The sequence below is a fragment of the Neolamprologus multifasciatus genome, chromosome 3, assembly GCF_963576455.1.
Source record: "Neolamprologus multifasciatus chromosome 3, fNeoMul1.2, whole genome shotgun sequence".
NCBI classification, from domain to species: Eukaryota; Metazoa; Chordata; class Actinopteri; order Cichliformes; family Cichlidae; genus Neolamprologus; species Neolamprologus multifasciatus.
The window spans coordinates 6,346,618-6,367,042 of NC_140441.1; the positions used below are offsets into that span (position 1 = coordinate 6,346,618).

The window sequence follows — 20,425 nt, forward strand, 5'->3', positions numbered from 1 at the left end:
AACGATAGTGGGTCCATTCTTCATTAATGGAAACCTCAAGGCCACTGGATATTTGAACTTGATACATGATGATGTGTTTCCCTCTTTATGTACTGAAGCTGGCACGTTCCCTGAGTTTTTCCAGCAAGATGGTGCACCACCACATTATGGGTGCCAGGTCCAAGCATTCCTAGATGAACAGTTTCCTGGAAAGTGGATTGGTCATCGTGGGCCAGTTGAATGGCCCCCAAGGTCTCTCAATCTGACCCCCTTAGACTTTTATCTTTGGGGTCATCTGAAGGCAATTGTCTATGGTGTGAAGATACGAGATGTGCAGCACCTGAAACTACGGATACCGGATGCTTGTGCTGGTATTTCTCCTGCAGTGTTGCTATCAGTGTGTGAAGAGTGGGAGAAGAGGGTTGCATTGACAATCCAACACAATGGGCAGCACATTGAACACATTTTATAAGTGGTCAGAAACTTGTAAATAACTCATGAAAGAATAAAGTTACGTTGAAACCAAGCACACCAGTTGTTTTCCTTGTGACATTACCAATAAGTTTGATGTGTCACATGGCCCTCTTCCTATTGAAATAACAAAAGTTGTATCCAAGATGGCCGACTTCTAAATGGCCACCATGGTCACCACCCATCTTGAGGTGTTTGCCCCCTCACATATACTAATGTGCCACAAACAGGACTTTAATATCACCAACCATTCCCGTGTTAGTATGGTGTATCCATATAAATGGCCCACCCTGTATAATGTGCTTTGTGTTTTGACTCTATGGGATTAATATAAAATTGAATTGAAACAGAAAAAACAATCAAAGAATGTTTTTTTTCTATTAAATTTTCTTTATTTTTAAAGAATTCAATTTTTTCGGCACATTTGTGCTACAGTCAACTAATTTCAGTCCATGGGCAGGAGGAAGAGAATAGTTGTAGTTTTTGAAAACTGTGGCGATTTAGCCAGGAATCCAGAGTAATGTTATAGCTGAGTGAATGCTGACCCCTGCCCAGCAGCCAGATGCTGAACTTCAATAGGTAACAAACTGATCAGCAGTCAGGCTGCAGCCTCCATTTCTACCTGTTCATGTTTCCACAGAGACACTGTGGTAATCACTTTAAAGTGTCTTTGCACCGGTTTTCATCTTTATTTTGTGTTGTATTTGTACATAAATGCTAAGTGAAATATCACCAATACAAATCACTTAATGTGTCCTCATTAAGTGTATTGGTGTGTGAGGCTGTAGCCTTAGCTTTTATCTTTGTTAAATGGTAATTATGAGACTGTGTATTTCAGGTCATTTTACCTGGTAACATGGTATTATATGGTATTGGTATATACATGTATTGAGTACAAACTACAATCTGTAATGTGTAATGCATACATTTTTTGATTAACAATCTCAGGTCTGGCAAGCATTTCTAGCAACATTTTAAAAAATGACCCACAATCAGGGTTGGGAAGGTTACTTTTAAAATGTATTCCACTACAGATTACAGAATATGTGCCCCAAAATGTATTTATAATGTGTTCTGTTACATTACTCAATGAGCGTAACGTATTCTGAATGCTCTGGCTCGTAGCCCGAAAAGTAGCTTTACCTTGTTGTCTGGGTCAACTTTGCTAGCGAGAGACAGAGAGAGGATTTGAATGACACGAACACAGTGTACAGTCACGAGATCGAGACCCCTGCATTAGAGTCTCTTATTGCATAAAATAAGTAACTGTATTCTAAATACCACCTTTTTAAACAAGAACCGTAACGGAATACAGTTACTCATATTTTGTATTTTAAATATGTAGCGCTGATACATGTATTCCGTTACTCCCCAACTCTGCCCATGAATACTGCGCAAGTTCCCTGTACTTATGTGCATTTTGCGGGCAACAAATCAGGTTTTTGCAAGAAACAATGAAACAAGTACACTGTAAGTACTTACGGGGTTGTGGGCTGTGTTATGGAGTCACTTAATTTTGTCTATTTTCTAACTTCCAGGTATTTTAAAGGGAAAGAGATACAGATTGTTCTGTAAATAATTTTAAGTATCACAGCAACCCGAGTAATTACTGGTTCTGCTTAAGTAATTTTCTGCATAATGGAAGTTTCACTATTCAGTCTGTCTTATATATTACCTATAAAATTAAAACTATCATAATCACTTTTCTTGTTGCAGGGTAGTTGCGCCTTGTTGCCCACAAATTGCATTGCATAAATGTGTTACCACATTTATCAGGTTTAAACTGTGACAGAAGAAGGTTACTGACCTTGGTTTGTTGTGCTGCTCAGCAGTGAGATCAGAACTAAAGAGAAATGACACTCAGGTTGATTTGAGGTGAACTTAAAGAACAACTCCACACAAACAGCTGACAAACACACAAACACTGGTATATCTGTTCGTTTTCTATTTGATGACAGGAATATGTTTCAAAAACATTTAGACAACAAAATATGGGAATGTGTGTAATAGTGAAACAGAACATCCCATATGTATATTCCTACGGTTTATGCTGTTCATACTCCTCTACTCAAATGTAATCATTATTTTTTTTAATCTCAGAAACAGCACTGAATGTAATTGTTGTGATCATAAATATGTGCACTGACTACACTGTAATACAAAATGTCCTCTATTCCTAAAATAAACCCACAGTAAAGTCATGTGTCCACTGTGCAGCTATGTTGATATAATGAGTGAATGATTTGATCTTTTCACTGCCTGCTGTGTTTCCTCGACTCCTGAGCAAAGATAAAGAGTCAGTTCAGACCTGCAGTTGGTCCTCGTGGTGTTTTGAACTTGAATTCAGCCTGATTTGTTTTTCATGTCTTCTCCTCCATCATCAGTTATCAGGAGAGCAGACAGTCAAAGTACAAGAATTCAAACAAACACAGAGATTCTACTTACAGAGCAGACACAGCACAGATGTTTCCTTCATCGTCCTTCTCACTCATTTGAGCTTTTTTTCATTTCTGTCACTGACACCAAGTAAAGCCCGCCCTCTTCCTCCGTTTCTTCCTGTATTTGTACACACAAGGTTGCGTAACTAATGTCTTTAAGATTTATACAGTTATTCTACAATATACAGACAATCACATTGCAGTGCCCCAGTTTTTGTAACATTGTTTAAATGTAACACGCTCATGAGTATAAAATTGTGTGTATGTTAAAGTCATTACATGTTTGTTGTGGTTTTTAAGTTAGAGAAACCAACAACACTGTTTTGATGTCATTTGAGGTTTAACTGAGATGTTTATACGACATTTAAATGCAGAGGATGAATTTTCTATTATTCAATTAAGCTCATCCTACTCAGTGACATTTCTGAGTTTATTAAAAGAAGACTTTATGGAGGATGAAGTCCCCTCTGCTCTCAGTGATCTGTAGTTTGGTTGATGAACAAATCCATGTCCATGTAGTGGACGTCCCCCTCAGTGAGAGAGGCAGACATGAGCTGAAACACAGGAATCAAACCAGGGACGCTGCTGTTATGGAGCTGAACTGGAACCATTCAGACACTGAGGCCCTCTGAACACATTTTAATTACAGCTGTGCAGAGACACACTGATGACTGACTGGAACACTATGATTCACATGTTACATTAACACCATCCTCACACATGGTTTATATATGGCCACTAGAGGGAGATGTTTCACTATAAATACTGTAGGACAAGAGAGGCATTATGGACAAAAACAACACATCCCCTATTTTATTTACAATATAATATTTATTTAAAATGTTCTGATTGTTCAAATATGTTATTTTTTATTGTTGTAAAATAATGTGTGCCCCAGTCTCCAATAAGACATAGTGCTGGAAGGGTAGTTATTCCTCCGTTACACCACAAAAGGGAGAATCTCCTGAAATGAGCAGCTCTCACAGTAGTAAACAAGCCTGGCCACTAACCATAATGCAGTGCCTAACAAGAGCTGTGTGAGACTATGTACAAAGGTGTAACAATGTACTATGTTGTTACGTCCCCTGGCTAGTCTAGGGGGTTGGAGGGACAAACATAAAGGTGGATAGAGAAGGAGGAGTCAAGATGGTAATTTTAGTAGGTTTATTGAACACTGGTGATGGGATTTGAGTCCAGACTGAGGTGTAACGTCAGGGAGAGCCAAGGCCAACATAACAAACAAAACATCCCTGATGTAGAAATAAAAGAAACTTACCTAACTCCAAAGAAACAAAATATACAACCTATAACCATAACCTACCTAACAGCACATAAACAGGAGAAAACAGGGTGTCAAAGCAAAAGGCAGCTCTCCCCTACAAGCAGTCTGGACAAGACAACAACAATGCTCATACCAGCTACAAAGGCATGCAAGCCTGCTCAGGTATGGCAACCAAAATGGCCAGAGGGCCCAGAAGCACAGCTCCACAGGCCTTAAATAGTGCTCTGCTGATTACCAATCAGCCGGACTCTGCGCAGCATCCAATCAGGACAGAGGAGGTGGAGCCTGGACAAAACAAAGGGTTAGTAGGGAGAAGAGACATCCTCCTGGGGGATGTAACAATGTCTATACATTTGCAGGTAAGCAGATACAAGAGAGTAAATAACTTGAGCTGTGTTTAAAGATAAGTCAACGGGGTTACAGAGAATGTAGGACAGTTGTCCGTTAACCCCCTTTATGTGTCATTAGTATATATTCATTGGGAGCAATAACCATGAAGCTAACAATTAGCAGCCAGAGCTAATTCGCCAGTGTGAGTTGAAAACTCGTGGCATTGTTGTTTGATCTATACCTGTATCGGCTGTAATCTCAGTGGATGAAGACTGGGTATCACACTATCTTTTGTTTATGTTTATTTTACTTATGTTAGTGTAAGGAGTATTACCGTTTAAGTTTAAAAAACTAACTAGAGAAGAACTCAAGAAAAGTGTGATGGTAATAGTAGTCCCAGTGGTAATTGGAGCAATAGGTGTGGTGACTCCCAAGCTAGGGGGTTCCCAGGAACAACATTGGAAATTTCTATAAGAGCTAAGATACTTCACATGACCCTCAAGCTCTCAGGCCTCTGGTAGAGGACCCAAGCTTGAAGGAAAGACCCTCCACTGAGGTGAGAAAAAGGAAATAGACCCCAGCTTCTGTGGATCTTGTGCTCAGAACTTTTTCCTGCCCTGCCATGATTAGTGGCAGCCACTAATCATGGCAGGGCAGCCACTGGTAGAACTTCTGGATACCACTTCTTCTATCTGACCAAAAGGGTGCAGCAAGAGTACTGACAGGGACTAGAAAGTAACACTGTGAGGAACCTTGGAGTCATTTTTGACCAGGATATGTCCTTCAATGCACATATTAAACAAATACGTAAGACTGCTTTCTGGTGAGTTTAAGTCAACCCTGCTGGTAAACAGAAACTGTTACTGAAAGCAACCACACAGACACCAGTGTACATTTAACTTGCAAGGGGAGCATCAAGGAGGGCAGTGTTGCCACTCGCCTGTCCAAGCAACTCCAATTCCTGCATGTCCGCCTCACTCTTTAATTGATAAAAGAGGGTACACACAATTCAGTTAACCACGTGACAGTTTTTGGCCATGTCACCTACATCACTTTGCTGCAATAGAATATAGTTAGTGAATGTATTAGCAATCATTGTACTCATCATTTATCTTATACATGGTGAAATGCATTCTGTACAAAAGACATTATCTGATAATTCCACAAGAGCACACAGGTCTCCCCTTGGCGGCTTGTCTCTCTTAACCTTTATCTGCCAGATTATGTACATTATTTTGCAAGCTTGCTCCTGTATTGAGCCAAATCTGTTTTTCTGCTCTAGGGTTAGAGGCAGAGCACGTCGTACACCCCTGTAGCCTTCCTCAATGTTACTGCAGGATCACTTTCCAGCTTTTCCACATTTCACTGTTGTTCAAAATCTCCTCATGATGATATGTAGGAAGCAAGTGGTACAGCCCTCTGCCTTAATAGAACAGAACAGTCTGGTTTCTATTCAGTTCAATTCAGTTCAATTCAATTTTATTTATACAGCACCAAATCACAACAACAGTTGCCTCAAGGCACTTTATGTTGTACAGTAGATCGTACAATAATAGATACAGACAAAAACCCAACAATCATATGACCCCCCTATGAGCAGCACTTTGGCGACAGTGGGAAGGAAAAACTCCCTTTTAACAGGAAGAAACATCCAGCAGAACCAGGCTCAGGGAAGGGGCGGGGCCATCGGCTGTCTGTTACCCACCAACTCGATAGCTAACCGGGGATTCAAGGGTCACTCGAGCCGGTGAGAACAGCTAACTCCCGGCTAGTGATGGAATTTCCAGCTCTTTTGGCATAGCTCACTAAAAAGAGCCGGTTCTTTCAGCTCCCAACTGGCTCTTCGGGTTGTTTTGTTGTTTTAATTAATTTATTATTAACAACAATATAAATTATGCACAAAAGGAATTACTAATGTAAAAAAAATTGGTTTTATTTATATATGTTTATATATAAATATATACAGTGGCCCCTAGAGACAAAGCACATACAAACTCCAAAACACATTTCTAGCGTTAACTGAACTTCCAAAAAAGAGCTACCTAGATCAAGTGTGTAATAAATTACACAATTGAAAGGATCAGTGAAAGCGGAGATTTTTAAGAACTCCTGCCAGGGTGGAGAATTTCAAAAAACTCAGTTTTTAGTGTTTACATGTGGACATAGATATTTTTCCAAAACTGTACGTGTAGACGGGATTAAAAAAACCCCCAAAAAAAAACATAAGCGGAAAATCTCCAGTTTCAAAAATACCTGTGTACACGTGAACGTACCCATACGGAAAAGATATATATAAATCTTATAAAGTTTGTATCTGTCTTGTGTGAAACTTGTATGAAAAGCATACAAGAGTGAAAACAGATATAAGATCCCTTGAAAAATCATATAAATGAAACTTGAATGTTTTGGATACTTACTAAAACAATATATGAAAGTAATGAAAAAGTGGCCAGTTTCATGAGTAAATCATATAAGCCTTATATGATTCACTATATGAAGTAGGCCACATCTTATGCAAGTCTTTTATAAGTTTTTTTTTATTTCTTTTCCATACGGGTTTAAACACCCACAATTCAGGCAACAGTTCTGTTGTAGCTGATCAATTCCTTAAAACTATCAGATTAGTTATTGATCATCTATAATCCACCAGACCTTATCTATACACCATCACACACTTTATGTCAGTGTCTGTAATTAAACTGTAAAGTGCTGATTCTGAAGCTAAAATACGAAAAAACTATAGTTGATTCTGAGATTATAGCACATAAATTCATTCATGTTTGTAACACAGTTTTATCTAATGAACAGCCTGAAGATGAATAAATTGTAGTTCAGAATCACTGACAGACAGCACAGACACAGTTGGTCTGAGTCTGAACATGATGGTCACCAGAGAAATAACATCAGACTCTGGATGTTCAGGATAAGATGATCTTAAGTCCGAAGAGGTTGCGCACTCTCTTGATCAGCACGACGCTCATTTGAACCTGGAGACCGTTTATATTTTCTGTAGATCTCTAGTGTTTAAGTTTCTTCAGTGTGGTTTTGCTGCTTTTCTGCCTTAATGTCTCTTACCTTTAAGACCTCTCTTTTAAACCTCTTTTAATACCTCTTTCTTCATGTTTATGCATCAACATGACAGAAGCTTCTGAGACATTTCAAACCTGCTGCTGCTCATCAGGATGCTAGTTAAAATCTCGGTTCTGTCGTTTATGTTTTCTGTAGATCAGAAAACCAACAACAGCAGCAAGAAGAAGCACAGCAGGAACTGACAGACCGACAATCAGTCCAACAGATCCATCCCCTGTGTGTCCTCCTGTTTGACCTGCAGGTGAGAAACAGGTGTGAGGTGTCAGCTGTCAGGTAGGTGATGAGTGAAGAACAGAAGAGAATCTGTTTCCTCTTCGAATGCTTATGTCTGATCTAATGATTAGGTAAAATGTAAGTTGGTCAAATTGTGAATATTGTGTAAACTCTTACATAGTCAGTCTGCCCCAGGGCAGCTGTGGCTACAACTGTAGCTGCCTTCACCAGTGTGTGAATGCAAGAGTGAATGAATAGTGGTATTGTAAAGTGCTTTGGGTGCCTTGAAAAGCGCTATATAAATCCAATCCATTATTATTATTATTATTAATATGGGGATTTCTGAGCTCTGAGCTTCTTTAAAAAAAAGATGCATATGATCTGAACAAAACTGCTAAAAATTGCTTCAATAAAAGAAAACCTAGCCAGGTTATACAGGGTCAAAGGATGGCTGAAGCCTTGTTCAGCTACTGCAGGGTGAGAGGAAGGGTACATTCTAACACTCACAGGCAATTTAGAACGACCAGTTAACCTAACCCCACTAACTAAATGTCTTTGCACTGTGGGAGGAAGCGAGGAGAGAACCCACACAAACATGGGGAGGACACGCAAACTGCACACAGAAAGAGCACAGCCTGATGGTGGAATTGAACCCAGGACCTTCTTGCTGTGAGGCAAATGCTAAATATTACGCAACCATGCTAATTATTAAGAATCACATTTGTTTTTTCAAAGCTACCAAAAATGATAACTTAAAATTCCATTAGTTTGAGGGTTTATGTATTTATGAATTTTACTCATTTGACTTAACCAGAAGGGGAAAAGACCGAAGATGGAGTTTCACAAAGCAAAAAACAAATTAAATGAAAATAAAATAACACAAGTACTGTTTTCATCCAAAAATATACATTTTTTACTGGTTTGGTGCCTATTTTGTCTTTTTTCCCCAAATGGCAGCTTTATGGCGTAAACCGTTTTGGTCAGATCATTTGTATCTTATTTTTAAATTATAGGTTAAACATGAATCTGCTGCACTCTGATCACATCACTCAGACCAGCTGCTTTCTACAAAGTCTCATCAACAACATCTTTTCAAACACTCACCTGGAGGAGCAACACTCAGCGTGACTCTACTGATGGTTTTACTGTCCTTATGGTTTGTTCCTCTCATGAAGACACGACACTCGTATGTTCCAGCGTCATTAATCGTCAAATCCTTCAGAATCAAAGACACATCTCCATCCTTCATCTGTCTGTCCTGCAGATCCACCCGGTTCTTAAAAGATGGATGCTGGTTGTCTGTAACAAAGTTACCATCCTGGTACAAAAGTACATATTCTGTCTTCAGGTCAGCTCTGCTCCACTTTACTACTTTGTTGTTGTTTGGAGCTCGACATGTCAGAGTGATGTCCTGTCCAGACTCAGCTATGATGGTTTTCTGGTCTGAAAGAGGAAACAACACAGAGGATAGAGGTTAAAGTTTGGAGACTATAGATGTTCGTCTAGAGAAGACGTTTCGGTAAGGAACTACAGAGCACTATGTACATTTTCACCAGCTATGGCACCGGCAGGATTCACTTTCACAGACTCACAATCACCAGCTTCACCCCTCCCCTCCCCCTCCAGCTGCAGGCTCTAAGCATTGAGTTTCCCCACACATGTTTACAGACGAGTTAGAGAGCAAGAGAAGAAGAGACGAATTCATAAATGTCTTTGTTTCTGCTCTAACCTTACCCAAACAATGCTGCTCTACAACTCTAGACTACCAGCCACAAAGACAACAGCTGGAGAAACATCTGTCTACCTCTGACATCCACCAGCTCATCCATACAACAAACAAACATCAACAACCAGGAAGCAGCTTCACCTCTGATCACACACTCAACTCTACTCACTCACCTGGAGGAAGAACACGAAGGTGGATGATGCTGTGTTTCCATGAGCGAGTTTCTTCCATGAACACTCGACACTTGTATGTTCCATCATCAACACTTGTCACAAGTTTTAGAATCAAAGACACGTCTCCATCCTTCATCTGTCTGTCCTTCAGATCAACCCGGTTCTTAAAAGATGGATGCTGGTGATCTGTATAAACTCGCTCATCTCGGTACACAAGGACATATTCTGACTCCAGGTCAGCTCTCCTCCAATGTACAAATTTGATATTTTTATTTGGAGCTCGACATGTTAGAGTGACGTCCTGTCCAGACTCAGCTGTGATGGTTTTCTGGTCTGAAAGAGGAAGCAACACAGAGCAGAGAGGTTAAAGGTCACCAGTGACCCACTGAGAGGGAATTTTAGCCTCATGTTAAATGTAGACAGATATTAAGAATGAGATCTGGCCTATCAACACCTATGCCCTGCCCATGATCAGGTACCCTGCTGGCCAAAGAAGGAGATAGAAGCGACTGACAGTAGGACAAGGAAGCTCTGGACCATGCATGGAGGGTTTCACCTGAATTCCAGCACTCTGAGACTGTATGCTAAATGGAAGCAAGGAGGCTGGGGACTAGTGAGTGTCAGTACATCAAGAAGATGACCCAAACCGACAGTGTGCTCAGCGAATACCTCAGGCAGCAGAAATCCAAGAAAGAGTTGGAACCATCATGGAAGGACAGACCCCTGCACAGTAGTATTACTGACCGATAGAGGAGGTCGCGGATATGTGTATGTGTATATATACAGTGGCTTGCAAAAGTATTCGGCCCCCTTGAACTTTTCCACATTTTGTCACATTACAGCCACAAACATGAATCAATTTTATTGGAATTCCACGTGAACGACCAACACAAAGTGGTGCACACGTGAGAAGTGGAATGAAAATCATACATGATTCCAAACATTTTTTACAAATAAATAACTGAAAAGTGGGGTGTGCGTAATTATTCAGCCCCCTGAGTCAATACTTTGTAGAACCACCTTTTGCTGGATTTACAGCTGCCAGTCTTTTAGGGTATGTCTCTACCAGCTTTACACATCTAGAGACTGAAATCCTTGCCTCAGTCAGATTAGATGGACAGCGTTTGTGAACAGCAGTTTTCAGATCTTGCCACAGATTCTCGATTGGATTTGGATCTGGACTTTGACTGTGCCATTCTAACACATGGATGTGTTTTGTTTTAAACCATCCCATTGTTGCCCTGGCTTTATGTTTAGGCTCATTGTCCTGCTGGAAGGTGAACCTCCGCCCCAGTCTCAAGTCTTTTGCAGATTCCAAGAGGTTTTCTTCCAAGATTGCCCTGTATTTGGCTCCATCCATCTTCCCATCAACTCTGACCAGCTTCCCTGTCCCTGCTGAAGAGAAGCCCCCCCAGAGCATGATGCTGCCACCACCATATTTGACAGTGTGGATGGTGTGTTCAGAGTGATGTGCAGTGTTAGTTTTCCGCCACACATAGCGTTTTGCATTTTGGTCTCATCTGACCAGAGCACCTTCTTCCACATGTTTGCTGTGTCCCCCACATGTTTGCTGTGTCCCCCACATGACTTGTGGCAAACTGCAAATGGGACTTCTTATGGTTTTCTTTTAGCAATGGCTTTCTTCTTGCCACTCTTCCATAAAGGCCAACTTTGTCAAAATTCAAGTTACGAAGGCACTGAATGGCAATATTTCTGCCCGTGTTACGGAAAAATGCCCGAGTAACGAAATCTGGTGGCTCTGATTGGCTGAGCCTACAATGCCCACAATGCCTTCCAAATCATGTGACAATCCCTTGGCTTCCGTACTTGCGCTTCGCTGTTCCACTTGAACGACGTACTGTTGTTCTAGTTAGCAATTAGCCTATAGCCTATCGTTCAGCATTGCCTCACCCAAAACGCGCAATGGGTGCTTCGACTTACGAAAGACCCTCAGGAATGAATTAATTTAATTAATCCACTGTATATACATATATAGATAGATAGATAGATATACACACACAAACACACAGGCTATGTCTACACTAGCCCGGATAAGTTTGAAAACGGCGTATATGTCTGAAAACACTCCACGTCCACACTATCATTTTCATGCATTTCATCCACATTGAAACAGCCAAATGTGAAATGCAAGAAGATTCCACCTGCCTCATTTCTGTCTGCCGTTTATTTACTTTCCAACTCTTTGAAACGTGGCAGCAAAATGTTGAGGAAAAGCACAGAGTTTTTTAAATGAACTAACAATGAGGTGGAGTTGTTGCAGGGAGTAACACAAAAGTACAAAATTGCAAAAGTGAGTGGGAGTTAAAGAATTTGAATGAATGCTATCTGGAGCACGTACAAACTGATATTAACCATTAATAGGGCTGTCAAAATTGAGAGCAAACAAAACAACTGTTTTGTAATGTTCTGCGCTATCTTGGTTTAATTGATCAGATGACTGCATCACATGACTAAGATGTGTAATCGTTTTCGAAAAAGGCTCCGGGTTTGCTGTCCACACTGCAACGCGAAAACAGCGTTTTAAAATGTTTCTGCTCTGGAGAGCATTTTCAAAACGCTTCGTTTCTCTTGACCGAAAATGCTGCCTCAGTGTGGACGGAGGGCCAAAATGAGAGAAAAGGATCCGTTTTCAAATGAAAACATATTAGTGTGGACATGGCCATACACACATAGCCAGAGCAAACCTTACCTATCCACACACAAAGTCTGCACCCTCACTCTGGCAATCATTTTAACAGTCTCTTTCGGACTCCAAGTAAATGCCATAGTACTTTTACCTATCCATACAGCCCCTTTCCATCCCGGGGCTGTATGGATAGGTAGTCTCTAGTTGGAGACTTTGGTTCTCATTATAGCTGTAATCCTTCTGTGTTTAGTCCTTGCTCCAGATGTCCTGGTTGGTTTTCTCTGTGTTTAGTCTTTATATGCTTAGTTCTTTTTTGTTTTATTAAAACAGTCTAATTGTTTTAGGCTTTTTTTTTTTTGTATTCTATCTTGTTTCTGTTATGGTAAATGTACTGATTCGTATATAATGCTTTTTTACTCTTCCAGGCTACTCAAAGTGCTTTATAAAACATTTTCACTCATCCACACCCTATCAGCCAAGCATTTTTTCTATGCTTAAGTGCTTTCTATCTAACATGTACACTCCAATGGATGTAATAATGGAACAGTTTGGGGTTAGTATCTTGCTTGAACCACCAACCTTCCAATCAGTAAATGACCTATGTTCTAAGACAAGCCACCCCATCTTGTGAAGTCAGTCTTGCCTTCATGTTTTTTTTAACCTTCTTGTCTTTGTGTCAAGTCTGCATTTGTTTCCTGTCCTCTGTTTCTTCCTGTTTTATTTTGGTGACCGATTATCTTGTGTGCTTTGAATTTAGTTCTACTTTCATCACTTTATAATTACTTTATAATTAGCTGTTCTCCTGCCTGTTTCCTGTTCACACGTGATTCTGTGTCTGTGTTTGTGTATATATATTTTTTTCTCTCCCTTTTGTCACATTCTCTCTTCATTGTGTCCCTCTTTGTTATATGGTTTCTAAGAAGAGCTATTATTTCAGATTATTTGCTTCTGACTTTGTATTTTGTCACTGCTCAGAAATAAAGCTGCATTTTAGTTCACCCTTCATTTCAGAGTGCTGCACTTTTGGTCCAACACAACACAAGCTCCAACACCTTGAAAAAGACTGGATATCTCTCTCCCAATGTGCTGATTTTGGTCACCGACTATAGAGAAGGACATCTGGGACTATGTGCTGGCTTGCCTTGTCCGTGCATGCAACAAGTCAGGAAAACAACCACCTGCCATCCAAGGTCTTCCTATGCCAAGCCATTCCTTGTCTATCACAATCATTGATAAATTTGTGTAATTTCCATGTCCAGTACATGCCATCTGATATAGTATGTGATATTGGCTGACAGTTTATATCACAAGTTTGAAAAGCGTTCTGTGCAACTACATGTATCGGCTGCCCTATTTAAACTGCTGTCAGACATTATCTACTACACTCTGATCACATCACTCAGACCAGCTGCTTTCTACAAAGAACATCTTTAGAAAAAAACACTACTCACTCACCTGGAGGGACAACCCTGAGGTAGATGCTGCTGATGGGTTTACTGTTCTTGTGGTTTGTTCCTCTCATAAAGACATGACAGTCATATGCTCCAGCATCATTAATCGTCACATCCTTCAGAATCAAAGACACGTCTCCATCCTTCATCTGTCTGTCCTGCAGATCCACCCGGTTCTTAAAAGATGGATGCTGGTTGTCTGGATCAAACTGCTCATCGCGATACAAAAGGACATATTCTGTGTCCAGGTCAGCTCTGCTCCACTCCAAAACATCAATGTTGTTATTTGGAGCTCGACATGTCAGAGTGATGTTCTGTCCAGACTCAGCTGTGACGTTTTTCTCATCTGAAAGAGGAAACAACACAGAGCAGAGAGGCCAAAATACTACTGTTCACTTCTAATGAAGAAAGTCCACTGAGCTTTATTTCCAAATTCATGGTATATTACACACATCATACCTACTCATACCTACTGTATGCTATGAAACAATGTTTCTGTAATAAGAAACAACTAGTAGGTGGGGTGCTCACACTAATGTAATTCCACACCAAACTTAAAATAAAGTGTATCATAATTTTTTGGACAGCTTCAAATCTCTAAAATCAGACCCGCATCATATTTGATGGTTTTCCTGGTGTAGAGTTACAGGATTCATATAACGAAAACAGCAGCTCTACTAATCACATTTGTATATTCAGCATTGTTTATTTAGTCTTTTCTTGTATTGATTAAATTTTGTCTTACTGTTACCAAGGGTCTGTTAACCTGTTTACCAAGGATATGCTTTGTTCCCGCCTCTGTTTGCCAAGGCATGAACCTCCTCAGCCAGATCATTAACAACAGTCGCTATGAATACTGACTATGGATTCCATCAGCCAACTAGACACTGATTCACTGATCCACACCAATATGATCTACAGTAAAGAAATCAAAATGTCATTCAGTCATTAAGACTGCAGAAGTGAATTCGGATGGCAAAAAAGAGAGGGAAGGTAGCCAGAACACACGGGATGGCACGACTAGAAGGCAACATTGCAGATAGTGAGGACAGCTACAAGTATCTTGAAATCCCACAGGCAAATGATAACCATAAAGAGGCCGCAACCAATAAATACCCGCAGGAGTCAGGTGAATGGAAAGAACAAGATCCAGCCAATTAACACCTATCCCCTGCCTGTTGTCTGTTACTCTACTGGGATAATTGGCTGGCCAAAGGAGGAGATAAAAGCCACTGATATCAAGACAAAAAAGCTGATTGCCATAGACGGAGGGTTTCAACTCAAATCCAACCCCCCAGACTGTATGCTGAGGTCCATGAGTACCCCAGAAAGATGGCCACAACTGATCACATGCTTAGTGAATACCTCAGGCAGCAGAAACCCGAGAAAGAAGAGGAACAATCATGGAAGGACTGTATGGTAGTCCACAAACAGACAGAAGAAGTGGCTGGTATAGAAATACTATCACCTACACATGTTTACAGATGATTTAGAGACAATAACTCACTTAGAGAAATATTCAGGTTGATGATGCTGAGCTTCCATGAGCGTGTTTCTTCCATGAAGACACGGCATTGGTAGGTTCCATCATCAGCAGTATTCACGTTTTTCAGAATCAAAGACACATCTCTATCCTTCATCTGTATGTCTTGCAGATCCACCCGGTTCTTAAAAGATGGATGTTGGTTATCTAGAAGATACTGCCCATTACGGTAAACAAGTAGATATTCCGGCTCCAGGTCAGCTCTGCTCCAATGTATGAATTTGATCATTTTGTTGTTTGGAGCTCCACATGGCAGAATAACACTCTTTCTAGACTCAGCTGTGATGTTTTTCTGATCTGAAAGATGACACAAGACTGAGCAGGTCAAGGTCAACAAGACAGGTCAAAGGAATCAAAGTACAATTATGACTAGAATTGTTTACTTTGCATTAAACATCCAAAGTTTCAGAAACTGCAAGATGTTAGCTTCAGCAGAATATGTGCTGATAATAAGTGAACATAATGTGTGAGAGAAAGCAGCCTCTCATTATAAGACACTGTGAGTCTCTGCATGCTGCCTTTATGTAGCTACAGCTGTTTGTATACACTGAACAAAAAGCTTTGTAGCTGCATACTGACTCCTGAAACGACAACACATCACACTGACACACACATTACACTTCTTTGTCTTTGCCATTTCTGGATCACTGTAGAGCTGGGCAATATTGTTATTTTTTAATAACATATCACTATTGTTAATGTTATGTTAGTAATTAAACTATTAATATATGAATCAAATCACTTTTGTAGACCCTTTCTTCCTGTATCCTTAGAAGAAAAGCACCCACAAAGGATTATAGTTCCACCTCTGTGCTTGACTGTGTGGGTGGTGTCATCTGCCAAAATTCATACAGGCCTAATGGACTATTTTTTTATTTTTAGCTATAAAATGAGAAAATAATTATAATCTTCTTATAGTTCTTGCTTTATCTTATATTCAAAATAACTACACTCAGGACAGGCAAGTGACTGTTTTCACTTCATTAGCAAACAACGACGGTAAATCCATTACGTGGCTCCATCATCTGCTTGTTAATTAGGATTCACTTTCACAGACTCACAACAACCAGCTTCACCCCTGCCCTCCCCCTCCAGCTGTAGGCTTTAACATTGAGATTCCCCACACATGTTACAGAGCAAGAGAAAAAGAGACTGACTCATAAAAGTCTTTGTTTCTGCTCTAACCTTACCCAAACAATGCTGCTCTATAACTCTAGACTACCAGCCACAAAGACAACAGCTGGAGAAACATCTGTCTACCTCTGACAACCACCAGGTAAATAACATGAAAGCAGTGTCTGCACTCGTGTAACTCACCTGGAGGAACATTCAGGTCGATAATGCTGATGGATTTCCATGAGCGTGTTTCTTCCGTGAAGACACAACACACATATGTTCCATTATCAGCAGTGTTCACATTGTTCAGAATCAAAGACACATCTCCATCTTTAATCTGCCTTTTATGAAGACCCACCAGATACTTAGAAGACTCATTCTGGTTATTTGGAAGAAACTGCTCAGCATGGTAAAAAATTAGATATTCTGGCTCCAGGTCAACTCTGCTCCAACGTACAGCTTTGATCTTGTTGGTTGGGTTTTGACATGGCAGAATGACATTCTGGCCAGACTTAGTTGCAATGACTTTCTGGTCTGAAAGTGGAAATAACACATAGCAGAGACATTAAAGGACAAAGTACAATTATAACTAGAATTTTCATCTTTACCTAACCAAATACCCGAAGTACCTCTACTGGTTCATTTCGAAGCACAGTAGTGACTCTACTCTGAGCCCCTTTTGAAAGACTGAACTCTTTACCCTACTTCTAAGGGAGAGGCCAATCACCTTTTGGAGAAATCTCGTTCATGCTGCTTGTACCGCAATCTTGCTCTTTTGGTCACTACCCAGAGTTCATACCTTAGGCGAAGGTAGGGATCATAGATTGGCCAGTAAATCGAGAGCTTCGCTTTTATGGTCAGTTCTTATAACTGCATACGCCGTCCCAATCTGTCTTTTCATCTCTCACTAACCTTTCTGCTTGTTCAATTCAGCAGCACCCCACCTCCACTGTATATCGTGTCAGTGGAGCACAATTTCACCTGACGATTGGCCAGAATTGCTTCGAGGCACTCTAAAAATCTTGTTCCATACACCCACTGAACTCATCCTACAAATGAGTTTTTGCATTAGTTACTACCCAAGCCATGTTCTGCTTGGCCTGTCAGTACCTTATCATCTGTCTTTGAAGTCCCACAAACTAACCAAGACTGATAGGATTCCTCCTTCAGCTTGATAGCTCTCTTGACCTCCAGTGTCAACCATCTGGTTCATGGATTACCACCACAACAGGTACTGACCACCTTTTGGCCGCAGCTCCTTGCAGCAGCCTGAGCAATAGAAGTGCAGAAATGAGTCCATTTGCACTCAGACCCACGCCTTCCTCAGAACACTGTCAAAGTCCTGCTGGTGGTGAGAGTTGATCTCCCAGACTAGACCCTCGCTATACTTAGACGTTAGATGTATCAGGTCTGTCCAGCATGCTCCCACACCAAGATCCATCTCACAACCAGGTGGTGATCAGTTGACAGCTCGGGTCCTCTCTTAACCCAAATGTCCAGGACATACGGATGCAGATGCAATGATATGATTACAAAATCAATTATTGACTTGCGACCTAGGATGCCCTGGTGCAATGTGCACGTGGGTGGACATCCTTTGGTTTGAACTTGGTGTTTGCTATGGACAAACTGTGCTCAGGAGTCCAATAACAAAACACGACTCAGGTTCAGCTCAAGGAAGCCCTACATGAGCACTGAAGTCTTCCAGTAGGACGACAGAGTTACCAGACAGAACACCCTAAAGTACCCCACTAAGTGACCCTAGGAAGCCTGGGTGTTCTTAATTTTTAAGCATAAACAATAGTTAGGATCAGTTTGCCGACCTAAAGGCACAGGGAAGCAACTCTCTTGTCCACTGGTGAGAACTCCAACATACTACTGACACAATAATATCCACTGCTGTTGCTGCCTCTGCTTCTCAATGAGGACCGCTCTCAACTTGAATAGAGTCCAGTCACTCTCTAGGAGACTGGATCCAAGCAGGTGTAGCTCCCGGGTGTAGCCCCAGTAACCCTATGACCCTATGAAGGATACACAGGTCCCTTGATTTTAATCTTTCCATAGGGACACACTGAAACGCTTTTTTCAAATTGCATGGGGAGATGCTCTCAGGGGGCAACAAAACCCTTAAAAAACAAAGCCCCTGGGATCACGGGGACACACAAATCACTCCACCATGATACGTGGCCATTTCCAGAGTGGTGCATTTTCTAATCTCTTTTTTTTAAATTTAATTTAAAGTTTTCTTATTTCAGTTTAGTATTAGTTAGTTGTTTAGTTTTAGTTCATTGATTACTGGTCTCAGTGTTTATTTCAACCTTTTTAACTAATTTTGTATGGAGGGTATACATTAAAATCAAGATTCAGGAAAATCTATACAAGTACTGCAGTTTTTCAGTCTATTATATTTGCGATGCTGTCATCAGACAGCAGTGAAGCAGTGTTTGAACTGTGCTGACTCACCTGGAGGAACACTCAGGTTAATGATGCTGATGGTTTTCCATGTCCGTGCTCCTTCTGTGAAAACACGACACTGGTACGTTCCCTTGTCAGCAGTGTTCACATTGGTCAGAATTAAAGACACGTTTCCATCTTTAATCTGTCTCTCCTGCAGATCCACCCGGTTCTTAAAAGATGGATGCTGGTTATCTGGAAGAAACTTCCCATCCTTGTACAAAGCAAGATATTCTGGCTCCAGGTCAGCTCTGCTCCAGTGAACAAATTTGATGTTTTTCTTTGGAGTTAGACATGGCAGAATGACGATCTGTCCAGATTTAGCTGTGATGAAGTGTTGCTCATCTGAAAGAGGAAATAACACAAAGCAGACAGGTTACAGGGATCCAAGTTCAATTATCACTACAATTATTATCTTTAAATATATTGTTTATATTCTTTGAAATTTTAGTTTGTTTGTTTTTTCATCATTTTGAATTTCATTTACAGCCTAACATTTGTGTTATCTCCCGAAACATGAATGGAATGAATTCTATTGACTTTACAATTTGTTTTCTTTTTTGCACTGTTCTGAAATGTAAAAGTTTTGTAAAACATTTTCCAAGTGCTTCTATAACAGAGTAAGGGAAACTTATTTAAACATTAGGTTTAAAACGTAACATTTTTAAACATAATAGTTTCCTTTCAAAAAGCATGACTTATATCTATTTGCGTGCAATAACAGAATTATTTCAGAAAATGGTGCCATGGTTAATACTAAAAGCCCCTTAAAAATGGACCATTTTATTGAGCCATGGCACAAACCACTCCTGTGCAATCATGTATTTTAACTTTGTAATACTCAGTTTGTAAAATTTATAAGTTTGTAAAATCAAATTAAAACCGAGGGATTTAAATGGTAAATGGCCTGTATTTGTATAGCACTTTACTACTCCCTAAGGACCCCAAAGAACTTTACACAACCAGTCATTCACCCATTCACACACTGGTGATGGCAAGCTACATTGTAGCCACAGCCACCCTGGGGCGCACTGACAGAGGCGAGGCTGCCAGACACTGGCGCCACCGGGCCCTCTGACCACCACCAGTAGGCAACGGGTGAATTGTCTTGCCCAAGGACACAACGACCGAGACTGTCCAAACCGGGGCTCAAACTCCCAACTCTTGAGCCACAAAAGTGTACATGACAATTTAAAATTTGTGTTTCAGTCTTAGAAATACTACACTGTACTGCACACAGCAGACTGGAATAAGCAGCCCAAAGTGAAGTGAAGTTGTCAGCACAACTGAGAACAATATACCAAGGGTACACACACACACACACACACACACACACACACACACACACACACACACACACACACACACACACACACACCCACTTACACTTCGTATGAAACTATTAAGAAGTATGACAGTCTTGCGAATGCAAGATTTCATAAGACACAGTAGTAAAAACACAATAAACCTATTCGTGCACAGCTGACCAGAACCTGTCCAGGTATAGATAAT

General features: G+C 40.6%; 1 protein-coding gene across 1 annotated transcript in view; it reads right to left on the bottom strand.

The window, feature by feature from the left end:
- Window positions 1–20,425, bottom strand: part of LOC146521283 (hemicentin-1-like) — a 107,226-nt gene that overhangs the window by 76,273 nt on the left and 10,528 nt on the right. The window contains exons 7-11 of the mRNA XM_085148897.1: window positions 18,923–19,258; window positions 16,661–16,993; window positions 15,308–15,640; window positions 13,805–14,146; window positions 9,703–10,035 (exon numbers count right to left, since the gene is read on the bottom strand). Of these exons, the coding sequence (XP_085005023.1) occupies window positions 9,703–10,035; window positions 13,805–14,146; window positions 15,308–15,640; window positions 16,661–16,993; window positions 18,923–19,258 (1,677 nt within the window). The remainder of the gene's footprint in view (window positions 1–9,702; window positions 10,036–13,804; window positions 14,147–15,307; window positions 15,641–16,660; window positions 16,994–18,922; window positions 19,259–20,425) is intronic.